We start from the raw sequence: 19,076 nt of genomic DNA, 5'->3' as shown, positions 1-19,076 counted from the left end.
CCTTTCTTCATTTAGATGTCATTAGAGTTATAGTTATATCATTTTAAGGATGAAGGACTTGAGCAAACCTGTCAGTGTTCAAAATTAGTTTTCCATCTAGTCAGCCTATGAAATCCAAGGACATTCACGTATAGAATTTTCAGACCTGCAATTTTCTGCATCAAACATGTATTTTTTTCCTTGATACATGATACATAAATGAAGGCCAGCAACATTACTGAATGATGACTAAAAAACCACCAATGGCAGCCCCTTGTTGCAAGCTGCAGCAGAAGCAGGTGAAGAACTTCCCATTTTCCAGCAGAATCTTGATAAATATGCCTTTGTAGCTCAAGAAATATAGTGGGTAAAGGAATGAGGAAAGATGTAAATTATCAGGAGGCAAAATAATCAAGGGATCTTAACTGGAGTTGAAAGCACAGCCAATTGGTCCTCATCTAAATACAAGCATAGGTTGGTGAACTGCAATAATTGTTTATGGATTAAGATACAACAATGCTGACCAAGAAGGGAGAGGTACTAGCAAGGGCAGCTGAGGGTGGAAGCAGCTAACCAATCCTCATGCCCAAGTTTACTTAGAAAGGGTTGAACCCAGATGAAGTTGGCTATTTCAAGGCCTTACTGAAAGTGTGTCCTACATGAATATTGGAAAGAAGTTGATGCAGTGGAAAACAAACACTGAAGTTGTTATTACAGAAGAGGCGAGGCAGTCTGTTTGCTTGCTCTTTTGGAAAAACTGATTGTTTCCGAATATAATCAGATCAAGGGAAGTCATAGTGCCACTCTATTCTGCCTTAGTCAGACCACACCTGGAATACTGTGTCCAGTTCTGGGCATCACAATTTTAAAAGGATGTTGACAAGCTGGAACCCTAGTTAGGATGATCAGGGGTCTAGAAGCCAAGCCATATGAAGAATGGTTGAAGGAGCTGGGTATATTTAGCCTGGAGAAAAGGGAGACTGAGGGGAGATATGATAGCCATCTTCAAATATCTGAAGGGCTGTCACATAGAGGACGGAGCAAGCTTGTTTTCTCCTGCTCTGGAAGGTTGGACTCGAACCAATGTCTTCAAGTTGCAGGAAACGAGAGTCCAACTAGACATACAGAAAAACTTTCTGACAGTAAGAGCCGTTCTCCCTTAGGAGGTTGTGGACTCTATTTACTTGGAGGTTTTTAAGCAGAGGTTGGATGGCCATCTGTCATGGATGCTTTAGCTGAGATTCCTGCATTGTAGGTGGTTGGATTAGATGACCGTTGGGTCCCTTCCAATTCTATTATTCTATAACAGCAAATCTCTGTCACGTGGAACCACTCATGTAAAAGCTTGTGAAAGAGAGCAACTTGTTCTATTAGTATCAGATTACTCCTTTCATTTGCTAAGTGATATCCTGAGTTGTGAAAAGGAAGTGAGTACATATATTTTGGCCTTCATCAACAGACTATTTCATCCTAAGAACAAGCTCTCACTGCTGATGTTTAAAAGAGCATTTAAACACCTTCAAAAACTCTCCTCCCTTCAACTTACTTCTCTAATGCATGCTGATCAGCTCAGTTCATGCGTCTCCCCACCTCCTGCACGTTTTTAATCCTATTTTGTCGTAACTTGTTTCCTTCTCACCATCAGGAATATACTTCGCTACTACATTAACTATTTTGCCGTTGAAAGCACCAGTGTCTTAAAGGTCAATCACATTGGAAATTAACAAGTGGAACATTGCAAATGCTGAAGAGTTTTTATTTATTATATTTCAATACTATCCTTTCTCTCACAGGGGCTCAAGGAAGTTTACCGCATAATAAAGTTGAATTGAGCAGGACTCAGACAAATCTCATAAAGGCATAGCTGTCAAGTTACAGATTTGAAAATAAGGGACCAGCAGCCTCAAAAATAAGGGATCAGCAGCCAAAATAAGGGATTTTCTATTGTAAAGAGTTACATACCTTGGTAGGATTGACAGCATCTGTCAATCCAGAATGAGGCGGTTGCGGCGCTGCGGCGTCCATTGAAGCGCCACCCGTCTGCGTCCCTCCCATCCCCTCCTTTTCCTCTTCCCTCAGGCCGCCTCCTCAGCTGCCACCATCGCTGCCGCCTCTGGGCTCGCGGGTGGCATGGGCGAGAGTCTCCCTCCCCCCCCTCGGGCGGGGAAGGGCCGATGGAACTCCTCGCACCAGGATGACGGCACCAGCGTGCACTCCTTCTTCCAGCAGAGGACCCCGAGCTGCTGCTTCCCTCCCGAGCCGGGCGAGCATGAAACCCAGAAAATTTAAGGGACATCATCAATAAGGGACAGCAGCGGGACACAGCGCTGGGATAAGGGAGTTTCCCGCCAAATAAGGGACGGTTGACAGCTATGCATAAAGGGTACATGCAAATGGATGCCCACTTGTATTTCAACAAGTTTGTAATAAGGGCACACCAGAAGCCTAGATCTCCTAAGCAGCTGGGGAAGGCATAGTTCAGGGCTGTACCAGTTCAGAACACAGGCATAGACTCATGTGAGTCAGTGGCCTTCCAGTAAATATTTTCCATCAACTCTTCTCCCTGACATGCAGTTTCCTGTGTACAGGAGAAAGCTTTGTATGGAGGAGCATTCAATCACGAACGCTCCAGTCTCTAGTAGCATGGTCCAGAGGCACGTTTTCATCCCTGTGTTCTCTGACTGAAGATACTAATTTGCTTTCTTCACATTCATAAAGACAATAGGCTGGTTGTCCTCCGCCTTTTTAAGACCTTGGGAACTGAAGAGGCTGGCTGCTACAGGAAGACAATTTTACGCATGACCTGAATGGAAGTGAAGAGACAGCTGCTTGAACTGTCATCTGGTGTGTGGCGCAATATGGCTTAGATGCCACTGTGCTCCTTTACTTACACCTGTGATCTTTGTCTGCTGTTTTTGAGAAATAATTCCCTGACTGACTTGTGTGTACATAGTACCAATGTAGCCTAGCATCAAATGTAAACTAGATAAACTAGGGTTTATGTCTTTATTCTCTCTCTCTCTCTCTCTCTCTCTCTCTCCCCCCCCCCCCCGTGTGTGTGTGTGTGTGTGTGTGTGTGTGAGAGAGAGAGAGAGAGAGAGAGAGAGAGAGAGAGAGAGAATGAATGACCTTAATTTGCAGAGCAATCCAAAAACCCTTCTGGGCGGGGATGTGTGGGTTGATAAAAGGTCTCCTTCCTCTAAGCTCTGCTGAAAGTTGTGGTGAGTAGAAGCCCAGTAGCAATATACCTGCCAGCAGAGCCTGGTGGAAAGCCCCAAAAGGTGAACTGGTTTGTGATCTGTTGTGTCCTGAGCCAGTATCACTGCCATCAGGTAATGTCATCAGCATCCCCAATCTGGACCCAAATTCTGTGCCAGCCTGGACCTAGTTCAATGACAAAGTTTGATGGTCCAGCCCCACACCTTCCACAACAGCTACCTTGAGCAGCCATGATGTCAATGCAGTAGGGGCTCCACCACTCTACTGTAAGGGGTGGGAGCTAAAATTTCAGCCTAAGTCATAATCTTAGACTGAGACCTTTCCCTTTGTCCCATTATATCCACACATAAAATCCTAGACCCTCTGGACTGCATGTGGTCCTGGGAAGCCTTCAATGCATTCACACAGGTGCCCAAGCTACGCCCCTCCACCAATTCCTTTTGCTGCCTTCCCGATAAATTCCCGTTCCTTTAAGCTCACAACTATCTGCCCCATGTAAATTGTGCTCCTTTCAGCCACCCCCAACAACTGTTTGGTGACCTAAAAGTTAGAGTGATGCATAGTCATTCCTACCTTGCACATTCTGCCTGTGGATGTGAATGGCTTCTACTCCACCCGTCAGCCCAGGCCCTGTCAGATCTACTGGCATTTATCTCAATGACTGATGACGTACCTTCATTTCACGTAGCCCTCAGGGGCAAAAAGACCGTGTGACCCTCTCCTGTAGGCTTAGTTTTGGCCCCTACAACTCCTTGAATACTTTCCTCGGGTCACTATCACACGACTAGCACTTTCTGGGCATATTACTGGTTTTATATATATAGGATTGCATATGGGAAACTGAGATGCAACACTTCAAAACCACATTTTACAGGTGCCTAACCTCAGATCCGTATAGTTAAAGCTATGGTTTTTCGAGTAGAGATGTATGGAAGTGAGAGCTGGACCATAAAGAAGGCTGATCGCTGAAGAATTGATGCTTTTGAATTATGGTGCTGGAGGAGACTCTTGAGAGTCCCATGGACTGATCAAGAAGATCAAACCTATCCATTCTTCAGGAAATCAGCCCTGAGTGCTCACTGGAAGGACAGATCCTGAAGCTGAGGCTCCAGTACTATGGCCACCTCATGAGAAGAGAGGACTCCCTGGAAAAGACCCTGATGCTTGGAAAGATTGAGGGCACAAGGAGAAGGGGACAACAGAGGACGAGATGGTTGGACAGTGTTCTCAAAGCTACCAGCATGTGTTTGACCAAACTGAGGGAGGCAGTGGAAGACAGGAGTGCCTGGTGTGCTCTGGTCCATGGGGTCATGAAGAGTCGGATATGACTAAATGACTAAACAACAACAACCTCAGATCCTACTGAGGAATGCCAGAAGCGAACATGATGACCTGATAAAGACATGCATAACCAAATATGCGCAGATACATCCTGGTAACGTCAATCTCTGCATGGTCCAGGCAGCACCAGGCAGCCCATCTTTTCATCTGTGAGGAAGTTCATGCTGAAACAGGTCGTATGAAAGCAGCATTAGAGGCCATTTGCAATAGTAGTGGGAGGCATGAGAAGCACCGTGTTTCATTATGGAGAGGATGTGTGTTTAAAAATAAATCTGGCAGGACTAGGTCAAGTCATTTTTCTGCCCAAGGAAGAACTGCAAATGGTGCACCCTCCCACAAGTCAAGATACATAATACCCAAGGCCAGCTAAGTTATTTTGACATCTGAGGCAGAAAGTCCTACAAGCACCTCTTCCCCTACCTCACAGGAAAACTACAATAATTATAAACGAATAACTAACTACTTGCTGCCCTTTCACGACACCCAAAATCTGCTACCTGAGATGGCTGCCTCACTCTGCCTTGTGGAAAAGCCAACCTGGAGATTTGGTGCAGGGTCTTGTACTTTTAAACACAAGTAACTCACAACAAAAAGGCATGTATTGATCTTTGCAGATTCACCATTAATTATGCACTCCCCATCAATAAGATTGTTGTCAGAAAACAATGAGGCGCTGTCCACATTGAAGTGCTGTACAAATGAAGAGCCACAGCATCAGGAGCTATCCTGTTCACATTTAATGCAGTTCCAACATTCATTGATCAATCCAGATATTCAACAGACAAGAAAAGAGCAGGATAGGTAAAGTGAAGTTATACCAAGAGATATCCTAGGTTAACAGAGCTTTAGCAGTACTAGCCAATGTTTAGTTTATTTATATGCCACTCTTCCATGGTGGACAGCCTAGATATCAAATAAATATCAAAATACACCATCATATTTTTTTTAAAAATGTAACAAAACATTTCAAACCAATAGGATTAAGGTGAAGAAGATGAAATTATACAATCACACCTAATATATAGTAACATAAATGCAAGATGAGAATTATTAGTAAGAAACCCAATAGTTCTTCTAGAGGTAGGCAATGTTGTGCTCTCCAGGTGTTGCTGGACTACAACTCCCATTATCTCTGATCGCTGGCCATGTGGGATGGGCTTGACAGGAGCTGGAGTCCATCAACATTTGGAGAGAACCATATTATTTACTCTGGATTTAATCTAACCTACACTACTAATGTGGGTCTTGTTAAACTCCATGGAATTCGCCATCCCTTGCTTAAATACAGTTTTTTGGGGCAAAGCCTTCCCACTACCATAGATGGTTCACAACTGACTGCTTCATGTCTATCCTACAGAAAGCAGGAAACAGTAAAAGGAAAGTACTAGGGAGTGGCACGCGGGTGGCTCTGTAGGTTAAATAACAGAGACTAGGACTTGCTGATCAGAAGGTTGGTGGTTCGAATCCCTGTGACGGGGTGAGTTCCTGTTGCTCGTTCCCTGCTCCTGCCAACCTAGCAGTTCAAAAGCACGTCAAAGTGTTTACCTTCCAGCAGGAAGGTAAACGGCGTTTCTGTGCGCTGCTCTGGTTTGCCAGAAGCGGCTTAGTCATGCTGGCCACATGACCCAGAATCTGTACGCTCCCTTGGCCAATAAAGCGAGATGAGCGCCGCAATCCCAGAGTCGGTCACGATTGAACCTAATGGTCAGGGGTCCCTTTACCTTTACCTAGGGAGTGGCAGCGCTGCTATTTTTCTCCAGTTTTCTGGATAATTCCTTCTCTTAACATCCTTAAGAATGTTGCAATATCCCAGGAGCTCTGTCCTGGTGGACTACTGAAACCCTGCCTAAATAGTGAAGAAATAATCCAAGTTTGGGTCCTGTTCAGACAGTATAATAATGACATACCAGAAATATACCTCTAAGCTTTCATTTGCCAAACTCAGCTACTTTAATGTCATCATCCTTCAGAAAGAAGCTTCTCTACTGAAAATGTTCAAAAGATGACACATTTCTAGTTCTTAAAACCCTTGACACATCATATATAGTGGCATGTATAGAAGCCTATTCAGCCTTTTAACTATTAATAGATACTGTTTTGTAAGCTCTATAAAACACTTGGGCTCCCGACATCACACTATCATCAACGCAAGTTGAGAAGACTGGCATGCTCAGGAATGCGTTTCAGAAAACCAGGATAGCTGTTGCTGGCATGGTGCCATGTCCCTCCCACAGTCTGCTTTGTTTTCTCAATTATAGTGTTCAGTATCTAAGACACTGCTTTTAAATTTAAGCTAATGCACTGTGATCATATACGAGTTCATGCAGGAGAGTAACTTGCCAGGGCCAGTTCCAAATCTGAGTGGGCTGAGGGGGCAAAATGCTCTCAGGTGAGCCCCCTTCTCCATCCTGTGGCTGCAGATGCCGCCTGGGTCTGGTGGGCAGCTAAGGGAAGGTGAAACTAGGAGTGGGCAGAGCCAGAGGTCACAATAGGCAACACAAATTTGACACCAGCACAAGACTGTGGGCTTGGGAGGTTGAAGAAACACAGGGGTTAAAGGATGGAGGAGAAAGAAATACGGCAAGGACCAGAAGAGATGATTAACACTGAGGGAAAAGAAGAAGTCTAGGGTCTGGGAGATCAAGAAACAATAAGGTCTGAGTGGAAGGTGTGTGGGGGGGGGGGAGCAAGACAAAGGGTTGGGAAGATATAGACATAGAGAGGTTATGGGATGTGGAGTGAGCTTTTTTGCTCTGCACTGCAGAAAAGGAAGTCCTTTTCTATCTTGTCATGGTTCCCTGCCCCTGCCTGAAACCACAGCAACACCGCCTGCCTGCCTACTGCTTCCCTCCCGGCCTCTGAAGTGCAATGCTTCTCTCAGAACAGACTGCAGAGGGTATGTGATCAGTTGAAAGAATCCTGCCTGAATGAATTCTGATTGGTGCAAGTACACCAATCAACATAAAACTGGTGTGTGTATGTGTGTGTGTTTTGAAGTGCTCGCAGTAGATTCGTCGTGGGAGTTGGTCCTGAACGAATCATTCTTTGAAAATTGAAGGAAATAATTGTGTCCTGGTTGGCCAGTTTCAAGGAACAAAGGTCATTTAGAGCAATAGTGTCTCTTGGTGACCTGCCTGAACACTTCTATAGGAAATTGCTTGAAAAAAGGTGACTCACTCTCTCTCTCCTGTGGACTGCAGCAGTGGGGTCAAGCCACAGTATGCGGATACCAGGCAAAAGGGGAATGTGGGCTCAAGCTCAGGGGTTTTAAGGTGGGGTTAGCTGCTCTTGATCAGTCACCACCCTTTTTGACCTTATGCCTTTATTACTGGAAACTGGTGAGTTTACCCAGCAGTGGAGGGCAGCCAGCGCTCCAAACAGGTGGGTCTAGCTGCTATTTAAATGTACTTCAATGTTGTAGAGCAAGGTTATGTTAGGGGAATTTGAATGGCAGCTGTAACTCAGCTGCCCAATGCTGCTCACAAGACTGGGCTGTGGGGTAGGGGATAGAGGAAAGACCAGGGCAGGCACCAGTGCAGGTGCCTGGGCAGCTAGCTAAATATTGTTGTTGTTGTTGTTTAGTCGTTTAGTCGTGTCCGACTCTGCGTGACCCCATGGACCAGAGCATACCAGGCACTCCTGTCTTCCACTGCTTCCTGCAGTTTGGTCAAACTCATGCTGGTAGATTCGAGAACACCATCCAACCATCTCGTCCTCTGTCGTCCCCTTCTCCTTGTGCCCTCCATCTTTCCAAGCATCAGGGTGTTTTCCAGGGAATCTTCTCTTCTTATGAGGTGGCCAAAGTATTGGAGTCTCCACTTCAGGATCTGTCCTTCCAGTGAGCACTCAGGGCTGATTTCCTTAAGAATGGAGAGGTTTGATCTTCTTGCAGTCCATGGGACTCTCAAGAGTCTCCTCCAGCACCATACACAGGATCACAGCAATAAGACTATAGGTTTTCCTTGACAAATGCTAATTTCAGACAGGGAGGCCATCAAAGCATAACATGGCTGGGCAGGTTGCCCACTCTTCTCGTTCAAAACTCTTTTGTGGGGTGGGGAACCTGCAGCCCTTGTCTTAATTTCATGCAGCCCACATAGATGAGGTAGTACAGAGGCAGGAACAGAGCACAAAAGAGAGAGAAAGAACTACTTAATCCTGCAATGCTACAACCTCCACATACATTTGGCTCTGCTCCCCCCCCCCCCGCAACATTGGCTGATGCCACAGAATGACTCCCCCCCCCCCAACAGTGGCCTATAATGGCCCCTTATAGGAAATAGTTTTCAATCCCTGATTAGTAAGTAAGAGGTAACAGGAATGCCTGCTGGCAGCCACCTACCTGCTCTTCCCCTGATTCTGCTTACCTGTTTCATTCTGCAGAGGTAGTCATTTTGGGATCTTGAGTGCCAACAGAATTAAATGGCCCTACCTGTTAGATTCCCATAATTCAAAGCTGGATAGCATTGATTCCCAGTTGCACAGGATTCTGAATTGCATTACAGCAGGGAACTAAAATAAATAGCTTGCAAATATATTCCACTTTTTGAGTCTATGATTATCTACAGCTACTCAATCAATAAGTGTCAGGTTCAGCCAACTGTTCCTTTCTCACTGAAAATACAAACAACACTGCTGGGCTCATCAGCTATGGAAACCTTGATTCACATCCTTGCTTGACTTATTCTCCAATGGGATTGTTGCAAGGTTAAGATGGGGCAACCAGCTTGGAGGAAGGATGGGATACAAATTTGACAACAGATTAAAAGAAGAAATAGTAACTAGCCTAGCCTGCTCAGCCTCTTATATATATCTATATATTCATTCAGTCTTTTTCAAATGAATTGCTCATCCCAAATGCTCATTTTTGTCAAAACTATTAATAAAATAATTCACATTTTTATCTCCTGCCACACAAGATTTTTGAGTCTATCTTTGGAACGGCTTTTCAACAGCTGGACTGAGGAACAGTTTGGGAGAAGTGATTATAACATGTGGTTGTCACTGCTAAACTTGCAGAAGCCAAGTGTGTGAGGGTTTAAAGTGTCATAAAATGGCATCTGCACAGAGCACAGGAATCAATAGTATGTAACTCGGTTACGGGTGCCTTTGCAAACTTAACATTTCAAAGCTTTTGTTGTTGTTTAGTCGTTTAGTCGTGTCCGACTCCATGGACCAGAGCATGCCAGGCACTCCTGTCTTCCACTGCCTCTCGCAATTTGATTTTAAAGCTACTAATAGTAATTTCAGGTGTTAAAAATTTTCTCCTTGCAGTGTTCTCTTATATCTATTGGAGAACACACAATACATTTGCTAAGACAGCAGCAGTAACTATCCAGAAGTTAGTACTGTACTGTTAATGCATATACTGAAAATTATGCTGGCACAATCATGAAATCCCTACGAAGACACTGCTGCAATGTCTGTGGTTATGGGTTCTGAAAAATAAGCAGCTTATCTGTAATATATATATTATTCATTTGGCCCACTGTGGAGTATTCTAGGGTACCTGTGGCTGTCCAGTTATTGCTGGACTTCAACAGCCAACATGGCCAACGGGCAATGGTTCTGGGAGTTGTAGTCCAACAACATAAGGAGGGCCACATGTTCCTGTTCTATTTTTTTAAAAAAAACATTTTTTTATTGCTTTTTTAAAAGTACAGAAATACAGAAAAAAGAATAAAGAGTGGTTATAAGAAAGAGAGATAAAAATAACAAATTTCCATATTCTTTTTCCATCTAACCTATAGGACTTCCCCACATCCTCCGAACCCTGCGTTCTCTGTCTTATAAAGCATCAGCAATTTGTTAACTTATTTCAAAACTTATTGTATCTTCCATTTTATCATGTTCCCTGATTTCAAATATACTGTAACTCAATTCTTGTGCGTTTTATATTAAACACAATAAAGTTGTTTCATTATTTTACCTCTGAATTCTTGTGTCTTAATTTTCATTCCAATAACTTACATTTGCTGAAGCTAGAATTTCCTGAAAGGTGCATTTTTTTTTAACATTCATACAGCTTATAGTGTTTTTTCAAATAGTCCTTAAACTTTTCCCAATCCTCCTCAGTTGTTTCTTCTCCCACGTCTCGGACACATGTTCCTGTTCTAGAGCTCCAAATGAAAGGAAAGCGTACCCCTCCTTCCTCCCAGCTACTGTAAATTTGACATAAAGCAAGGTTAAAGGGGCTGAGAACACATCTTCCTCTTCAGCCTACTGCTAACTGGAGTGGGAACAGAAGCAGCAAATGTCTTCTCCAAGTTTCTTCATGACTGCAAGCTCTTCAAAATATTTTTCATCTTTAGTTTAGAAATGCCATCTTTAAGTTAGATACCTTGAATAATTTAAACTTAGTTTCTTCGGATGCTACATCATGGATCCAATATCAAATTATATGCTTGCATGGCGCAATATGCAGTCGTGCCCAGAGGTATTAAACATGTATGGCCACTTTTTGCCTAAGACAATTCATTCTACTAGTTATTGTTTCTGTGCTGTTGTGTCTTCCTGGGTTTACTTCTAATGAAGCCCTAACACTTCATACTCAGATATACATGGCTGTACTTTCCTACAAGTGCCTTTATGCAGAACTCCCAACAGGATGGGGGGTGGGAATAGGGGGAAAGGTCAAAGAATTTAACAGAAATATTTCCAACAGAACAGAAGCACCCAATTTACTAAGTATAACAAAGGAATGTAGGTGTATTGCTATTATGTTTCTTTGAAAATCTTCCCCCACTTTTAAAAATTACTTTGGAACTTCCATTCAACAACAACAAAAGACGAAAGATGGTTTGCTTCACATATAGAAAGCAATAGCTACCAAGAGGTCAAAGTAACCACACTTAATGATAATACAGACAACTTTCAAGTTTGAGAAACAGCAACACTCCATAGGACACCCTTCTGCAGCAATTACTATGTGTTCCACTTTTCTAGTCACTAGAACAGAGCAAGTCATGCACTCCAAGATCAGACAAAAATTGCGAAAAAAGAAATTATAAGAGATGCTACTGGTACAACAACTCCCAAACCACTGATAACCAGATGCTTATAGGTTATCTGTTGGAATTTCATTTCTTTATTAAGCAGCTTTTTCTTCCAACTTTGAAACCAGAAGGCATTCCCAACACCATACATGATCATTATATCTGAAGGTGAAGCAGCTACTCTACTGGTAGTAATATAATCTATGATAAATGGCAAAAGTGTTTTCCAAGTTCAACATTTTTGAGAGACTAAACACTACCAGCTGTAAAACACCAGAATGAAATTACTATCTGATATACCTTGGGAGGCTGGAAGATCCAGAGAAGAGTCTATCATTTCATTCTAGGTGGACAATGAGACATCCTTACAGGACAACTCTATTCACACCTTTGCTCAGTGCCATTTTCCACAGAATTTTGTCTTACCCATTTGTATCCTTTGCTTTCCTTTAATTTCTATTGAAGTGCATTATTCAAGGGGAAACCTTGTTTGATTAGTTGCATGGTCTGGAAAGTGGAACAAGGACCAAAGTTGCCAAAGTTGCTATTTTAATCATGTTCATTTTGTACAGTAATATGCAGGTTAGTTTGACTAAGGTTTTGTATCTGATGCTACTATGAAATTCTTGCTTGAAATATAGGCGCACGCTGGGCATAGAGAATCAAAATTAGGATCAAATTACTTAATCCTCATGTTGTAAAAATTAAGGTCTACATTTGGGTTTTTAGCAGATATGGTTAACTCCACTCCACTCCACAAAGTGCACAATAAATATTCTACAAAAGAAATGTCTGCGAAAGAGAAATGGTTAGATGTTAAATCATTTTTCATTGGCACAGCCATGTACATTTCCAAAATTGCAATTTAACTTTTTTTTTCCTCCAAGGAAAGGGAGATATGCTACAGCACACTATGCATTAGATTATAGCCACTCTACTTAAAACACACAGTTGTTTAAATTAAAATATAATTGTTGTGCCTTTTTAAATGATAAATGCTCAGGATGCAGTAGACAGGAAACTATTTGCTGCAAATATTTTAAATTAATAGCACCATGTTATACATCTGTTTGTGCCTGGCTGCTTATATTGTCAACACCTTCAGCTTAAAGCATGGCATAATAGACTCAGCAATGCCTACATGTAGCTCCCCAAACCATTGTTCCCTCAGGCACTTCTGGGCATCTCCAATCCTTTGGGATAGGTACAAGACAAAGCATGAACTCAGAGAGCTTACAGGTACAGAGAATATTTTGAGCACATTACATTTTTCAAATACAATTTTGCACAGATCCTAAGCATGATTTTGTTGCCTTGTTATAAACTGCAGCTGCAGAATACTTGGCGACAGAATACACTGACAACATAATTAGTTAATTTTTCAACCAGCACCAGAGAAAATAAACTTGAGCTACTTTCTCCTAGAAAGAACGAAGCAAAAACGTATCTACAAAGGGCTGACTTGCATTCAACAACCTTTATGTTTAACTTCAACTTCTAAATTTATGTATGAGTGCAACTACCATAAATGGTTCTTTAAAATTGCTGGGGTGTGTATGTGTGTGTGTGCGCGCAGACACACACATAATATATATTGAAAATACACACACATCAAAAGAGAAAGAGAGAGAGATGCAGACATACTGTACACGTGCACTATTAGAAAAGGTCTGCAATATCAGTTTACAGCTTAAAGTGCTTTAATAAAAGGCTTGCAACAACAGAAATCAATTAACTGCACCTGAAATATTAACCATGGCTTTGAACCCTGCCTTTCTTTCATCCTACAAGATCATAAGAGCTTTTTTAAAAAAAATTAAAATCTGCCGGTACATCTATGCAGAAATCAACAGTGTTTCTGAAATGCTTTAATACCTGTGTGAAATACAGTAGTATTCTGGTCTGCATTAGCATTTCATGCCTAAATGCAATAGTGGACATTTGTAACAGCAACAGAAAACACATTTATACAGTGCTTACTTGGAAAGTGTTCCGAGGCGTAATAATAGACATCCTCATAACCCTCATGATAATCCTCCTCTGGCCGGTACTTTTTGCCTTTTCTTCTCCTCGATCTTCTTATCTGCTTGACAAAGCCCAAGAAACGCTCCATCTCATTCAGCAGCCCACAATATCAGGTCTGTGTGCCCTTTGTTGGTTCTGGCCAACAGCCGCACTTCACAAAAAGCAGCCTGAGCATGAATGAGCAGCAAATACAGGAGAACTGGCCCCTTTGACCAGCCAGCTTGGCACCATTCAAAAATCAGTTTAAGCTCTGACAATAAAGGACACTCGCTGCGCTACCTTTGCCAGATCCTGAACAGAAAGAACCGAAGAGACCATTTCAGTCTGAAAACAAATATTTATAAAGAGAAAACCATCAGCTGAAAAGGTATGCTCTTCGTGTCAAACACGCTCTAATAAATAAACAGAACAAAGTTCAAAAGATCTGCCTGACAGCAAGAGGAATCCCAGCACTAGAATTTCACTATTCTGTGTCTCCATCATTTGAAGAGGGGACAGAGGGGCGGAGATAAACGTTACTCAATGGACTGAACCACCTCTGAAAGTAGAAGAGGTTTTCTGCAACCTAGTATTTACTACCTTGTTGTTTGCAGCTGCACACCTTCAAATGTCATGTGGTTTTTCTCTCTTGTCTTCTCTTATTTGGTTTGCAGCACAATGAACAATGAACACATCATTTCTGGATACCATACAATGCAGCCTGAACAAACAGAAAAGTGGTTTAATCCATACACACAGACCACTCACTGGCAAGCGTGTACTGAATGTGTTAATTGGAGCAGCGGGGAGAAACCTTGGCAGCTGCTTCTAAATGACACATTTACCCATTGGGCATTGATATATTTCAATCATTATGCGAACTAAATATTGCAATACATAGAAAGACTCCTTACAGATTAAGCAAAGCATACTTATATCAAGCGAACAAACAAAGGAAGCTACATCATACACACAGCATATGCCTCAGTGTTTTAAACTAACGCATCCTAAAAAATTTTGGGTGAGTTTTCAAACTTAAGAAAACACGTGAGCTGTGTATGTTCTCCTTTAAACCTACTTTCAGAGCTTGAAAGAATTATCAATGTGTTCTGCTTGAATGCCATTCCACAAGCATTTGCTAAGATAAGAAAGGAATTTCTAACAAAATCAAAGCCTCTTTTACAGCAAAAAAAAACAAAACAAAAAACCCAAGGCATGTTGATTTAAGTCCAATCAGAATAACATTTGCCAGAAATGATTTTGCAACCCTCTCTACTCTAGCAAAATTGGGGGAGGGGATCCTTTATCACTAGGAAGTATCAGTTTGAGATGTAAGAGTGGAATGCAATTAGTATATCAGAAGTGGGAACAAGGTGGGAAGTGAGTGCACTGCATGGTCACTGATACAGAGCACTGACCACTGGGGTGAGGGCTCCAGACCTGTATTGGTGGTCACTGAAAGGCAGCAGAGTATAGCATACTTCAGTTCAGGAAATATTGTGCAAGCAATACACAGGCATGGGCAAACATTGTTGGGTCACACAAAGTGCTCCCGGCCATTCCTTAGCAGTATCCACACTACCCCTGCATATCAGCAACAACCACCAATATAGTATATACTTCTCCCTTGGTCAATGGTTAGCACTTGAAGCCATTTCACTGCCCTCTGCCCTATCATCGTCATCGCCATGTATCAACCAAATTATGACCTTATCTTAGAACTAGAAAAGAATGGCTGTCCTCGCATTATGTGGAAATTGCTTAGAATTCCTGTTAAAATAAAATTATAGTGTCATTCTAAAACTGGACAGTGAACTCAGCTAGGCTTTAATTTACAGTAAAGGAGTCCTTGACTGATTCATCTTTTCTGGGAAACCCCAGCATATAAATCCAGCACTCTGAACTGACCAGCTCTTCATCATCCATTCCTATTTGAATGCTGAATTTGAGCCAGAGCTCAGAAAGGATCACCCCAAGTTCTTGCTTTCAGTTTCAGAGCTCAGCCCAGAATCTGTAGCAGGATATGCAAGCCTTCACTTGGGTATCACTTGCTGTCACATCTTACTAGCATCTTTGCCCATCACTGCTACTCCTTATACGGCAACATAGGATGGAATCTTCCTAAGAGCCAGTGTGGTGTAGTGGTTAAGAGCGGTAATCTCGTAATCTGGGGAACCGGGTTCGCGTCTCCGCTCCTCCACATGCAGCTGCTGGGTGACCTTGGGCCAGTCACACTTCTCTGAAGTCTCTCAGCCCCACTCATCTCACAGAGTGTTTATTGTGGGAGAGGAAGGGAAAGAAGATTGTTGGCTGCTTTGAGACTCCTTAGGGTAGTGATAAAGCGGGGTATCAAATCCAAACTCCAAACTCTCTTCTAACCTGAAAGAATTGTTTTAACTTGCTAAAAAGAAATTCGTAACTCAAGCTTGCTTGGAAGCCATGTTTTGTATAAATAGAACCTGTGCAGGACCTGGGTGCATCAAAAGGCAAAGGGCATTAATGTCATGGTGAGAGCCTCTTCCCTGGTCAGCCTACATGTATAGAGAGAGTCCTCACTAACCTATAGGACTTGGGCGGAACCACAGGTCAGGGCCTGACTTGCAACTCCCAGCCCACATTAACTTTCTCATGCCATTAAGAGTGTTATGGACATATCAGCATACTGAAATATATATTGGACCTGATGGTAAGCAAGCTGAAAGGCAGCATGCTGGGCTGTAGCTCAGTGGTAGAACACATGCTTCTGTGTTTCTGGTTCAATTCCTGGCATCTCCAGGCAGGGCTGGGACTGGGAGAGACTCCTGCCTGAAAGGATGGAGAGTCACTGCTCATCAGCATCTGGGCTAGATGAACCAATCAAGTAGAAGATGCCTTCATATGTTCCTCAGTTGCTGGGTCTGCCAGGCCCCAACCTCCCCATACAACCCTGGAAACATCACCTGCTGCCAACAGATTTCATGCTCACAAGCTGCTCTGCATCCTTATTATACAGTACTGTGCAGGCAAAACCAATGGAAGATGCAAGAGAGGGAAAGAGGCTCTGCAGCTTGGTCAAAGATACCTGGTTGATTGCAGATGACGGTAAGGTATACGGGTATCACTGCATATTCTTTAGTATGAAAGCTGTATACCCAAAGACATTTATACTGTAATGCATAGCTAGGAATAGAGGAAAAGCTGGTTTCTGTTCACATTTGGTGCCAAATTCATCCAATTCACATTTTCTGAAATAATATGGGAACTGAAACATAGCTATCCCTTGAAATTCATACTGATCCGAATTTTGCAATACAGTTCTCCAACCAGCCAGTGTTTACAAAAATGCATGTATTAAGGGAAATTATGCATAAAATGAAGATATTACTGAAAATAGCATACAAAAATGCATTATATCAGGGGAAATTGTTTGCAAAATGTGTATGTTATGCAAAACTTTGTGTGTGTGTGTGTGTGTGTGTGTGTGTTTATTAGTACAAATTCACATAAAATTCTGATGAATTTTCATGAAATTTCAAAAAAAAATGCAAATTGCTGCAAGATGAAATGGGGAGAACCAAAATTGATAGATCATTCCATCCCACTGCATAGGATGCATAATTCACATTGCCAGTCCTTCAATGTTCTTTTTCCAGGAAATCACCTTCCCAACTCTTATCCTTTTTTGTTTTGGTCCTAAAACCCGGCCCATATCTCCTGTCACCATGTTTCCCTCTCTATTCCAAGAGATGCTTTGATTGGCTGAAAGCCATGAGGCCAACTGTGGTGCAGAGGCATACGTATTTGTATTAAACATGTAAATAAGGGGCTGGCCCTTTAAGATAAATGCTTGAAAGTCACAGCAAAATTGCATTCTGAATGCCATCGTGTCAGCCATGCTGTGTGAAGTGGAATACTTTGCCTTATTGTCTACAATCATATCAAGGACTTACCTTCCTCTTTTTGAAAGATGCATGTGTAATTTGAACCCCTTGATTCTATTTGAATCTCATGAGCAAAATATTTTGCTCTGTTGGGCCAGCAGTGTAAAGAAAGGAAAAGAAATCCATTATTCACGCATGATGTATGACAGCAACTATTTATACTATTAAATATGTTTTGAAACATATTTCAGGGTAACAGAGAACAAGGAGAATAATTCAAGTCTGAAAACATAAAATAAATTTATGGACTCCCAGGAGATCATCTCTACACAATGTTTAGTGTGAAGAATGAAAGCTAATTAGATGTCTAATGATCTGCATGACATTTTGTGAACGCCACACATGGTTTCTGCAGCATAAGTTCTTTTGCGAAAGGATGGAAGCTAGAAAGAGTAAACCACAGCCAATTATACATGCTCTAAGTCAAAGAGATGTGACAGTTGCAACATTATATGTTTAGAAAATATCTGCTCATAAGGCAGAGGAGCCTGCAGTGAAACCATTTAAATGCAATATCAAACAATAAGTTAGACATATTCTGATACAGACCGTATAATTATTGTGTCCTCACTTATATTCTGCCGTAGTATCCAGTATCCAATATTTTTATTACATGCCTTGCAGTCCGTTCAATTAAATATTTTAATTCCATTGCAAGCTTTGATCAGTGGATCCTGTAACCACTCCCTTCAGTTACTCATGCTAACATATATTTCTGTCACTGGAACAGGGTGGTGGGGCTACTTAATTACATAGTTACCAAACAGTAGCTACATAAGAGGATGTGGGATCATTAAAAGCAAAAGATCACACTAAAATAGAAAGAGGCTGAGAGGTTTTATGCTAGTACAAACAGATCCACCCTTTACTGATCTTCAGCTGGGCTACAAGTTTCACTTGGCACCTCTTCCTCTTGAGTAGGCTCCTCCTGTATCTCCCATCAGGCCTGCCTTCTGTCTAGGCCTGGGGCCTAGAAAGGGGATGTCCAAGTCTACAGTGTAGTGTAGGGGCTCGTTTGGGGTCCCAAGTGTTAAATGTTTGTGTGAGCAGGTGAGCCAGCGGGGCCCCACCTATTTCTCAGATAAGGGCTGCCACATGGAAGGTGGAGCAAGCTTGTTTTCTCCTGCTCTGTAGGCTAGGACCCAAACCAATGGTTTCAAGTTACAAGAAAGAAGATTCCAGCTAAATATCAGGAAGAACTTTCTGAAAGTAAGAGCTGTTCGACAAGGGAAGAGACTCCCCAAAGAGGCAGTAGACTCTTCTTCCTTGGAGGTTTTGAAGCAGAGGTTGGACGGCCACCGGTCGTGTATGATCTAGTTGAGATTCCTGCATTACAGGGGGGCTCTCAGGGTACCTTCCAACTCTACAATTCTATGTACAGTGGTCCCTCGGGTTAAGAACTTAATTCATTCTGGAGGTCTGTTCTTAACCTGAAGCACCACTTTAGCTAATGGGGCCTCCTGCTGCCACTGCACCGCCGGAGCCCGATTTCTGTTCTCATCCTGAAGCAAAGTTCTTAACCCGAGGTAATATTTCTGGGTTAGCGGAGTCTGTAACCTGAAGTGTATGTAACCTGAAGCATATGTAACCTGAGGTACCACTGTAGTGCTAGAATATA

At 42.4% G+C, this 19,076-nt stretch overlaps 1 protein-coding gene across 15 annotated transcripts in view; it reads right to left on the bottom strand.

The window, feature by feature from the left end:
• Positions 1-19,076, bottom strand: part of GRIP1 (glutamate receptor interacting protein 1) — a 333,686-nt gene that overhangs the window by 221,967 nt on the left and 92,643 nt on the right. For 11 of the 15 annotated variants that reach the window (XM_083699032.1, XM_083699033.1, XM_083699046.1 and 8 more), the window contains exon 1: positions 13,515-14,058. The exons of 3 other annotated variants lie outside the window; for them this stretch is intronic. In XM_083699032.1, the coding sequence (XP_083555158.1) occupies positions 13,515-13,647 (133 nt within the window). In that variant the 5' untranslated portion in view covers positions 13,648-14,058. Of the gene's footprint in view, positions 1-13,514; positions 14,059-19,076 lie in introns of those variants that run through there. One more of the 15 variants, XM_083699048.1, reaches the window with a different exon arrangement.

The sequence above is a fragment of the Podarcis gaigeae genome (genome assembly GCF_964106915.1).
Source record: "Podarcis gaigeae genome assembly, chromosome: 10".
In the NCBI taxonomy this organism is placed as follows: Eukaryota; Metazoa; Chordata; class Lepidosauria; order Squamata; family Lacertidae; genus Podarcis; species Podarcis gaigeae.
Note: the sequence above shows the minus strand (reverse complement) of the source record. Positions and strands in the feature narration are given on the sequence as shown.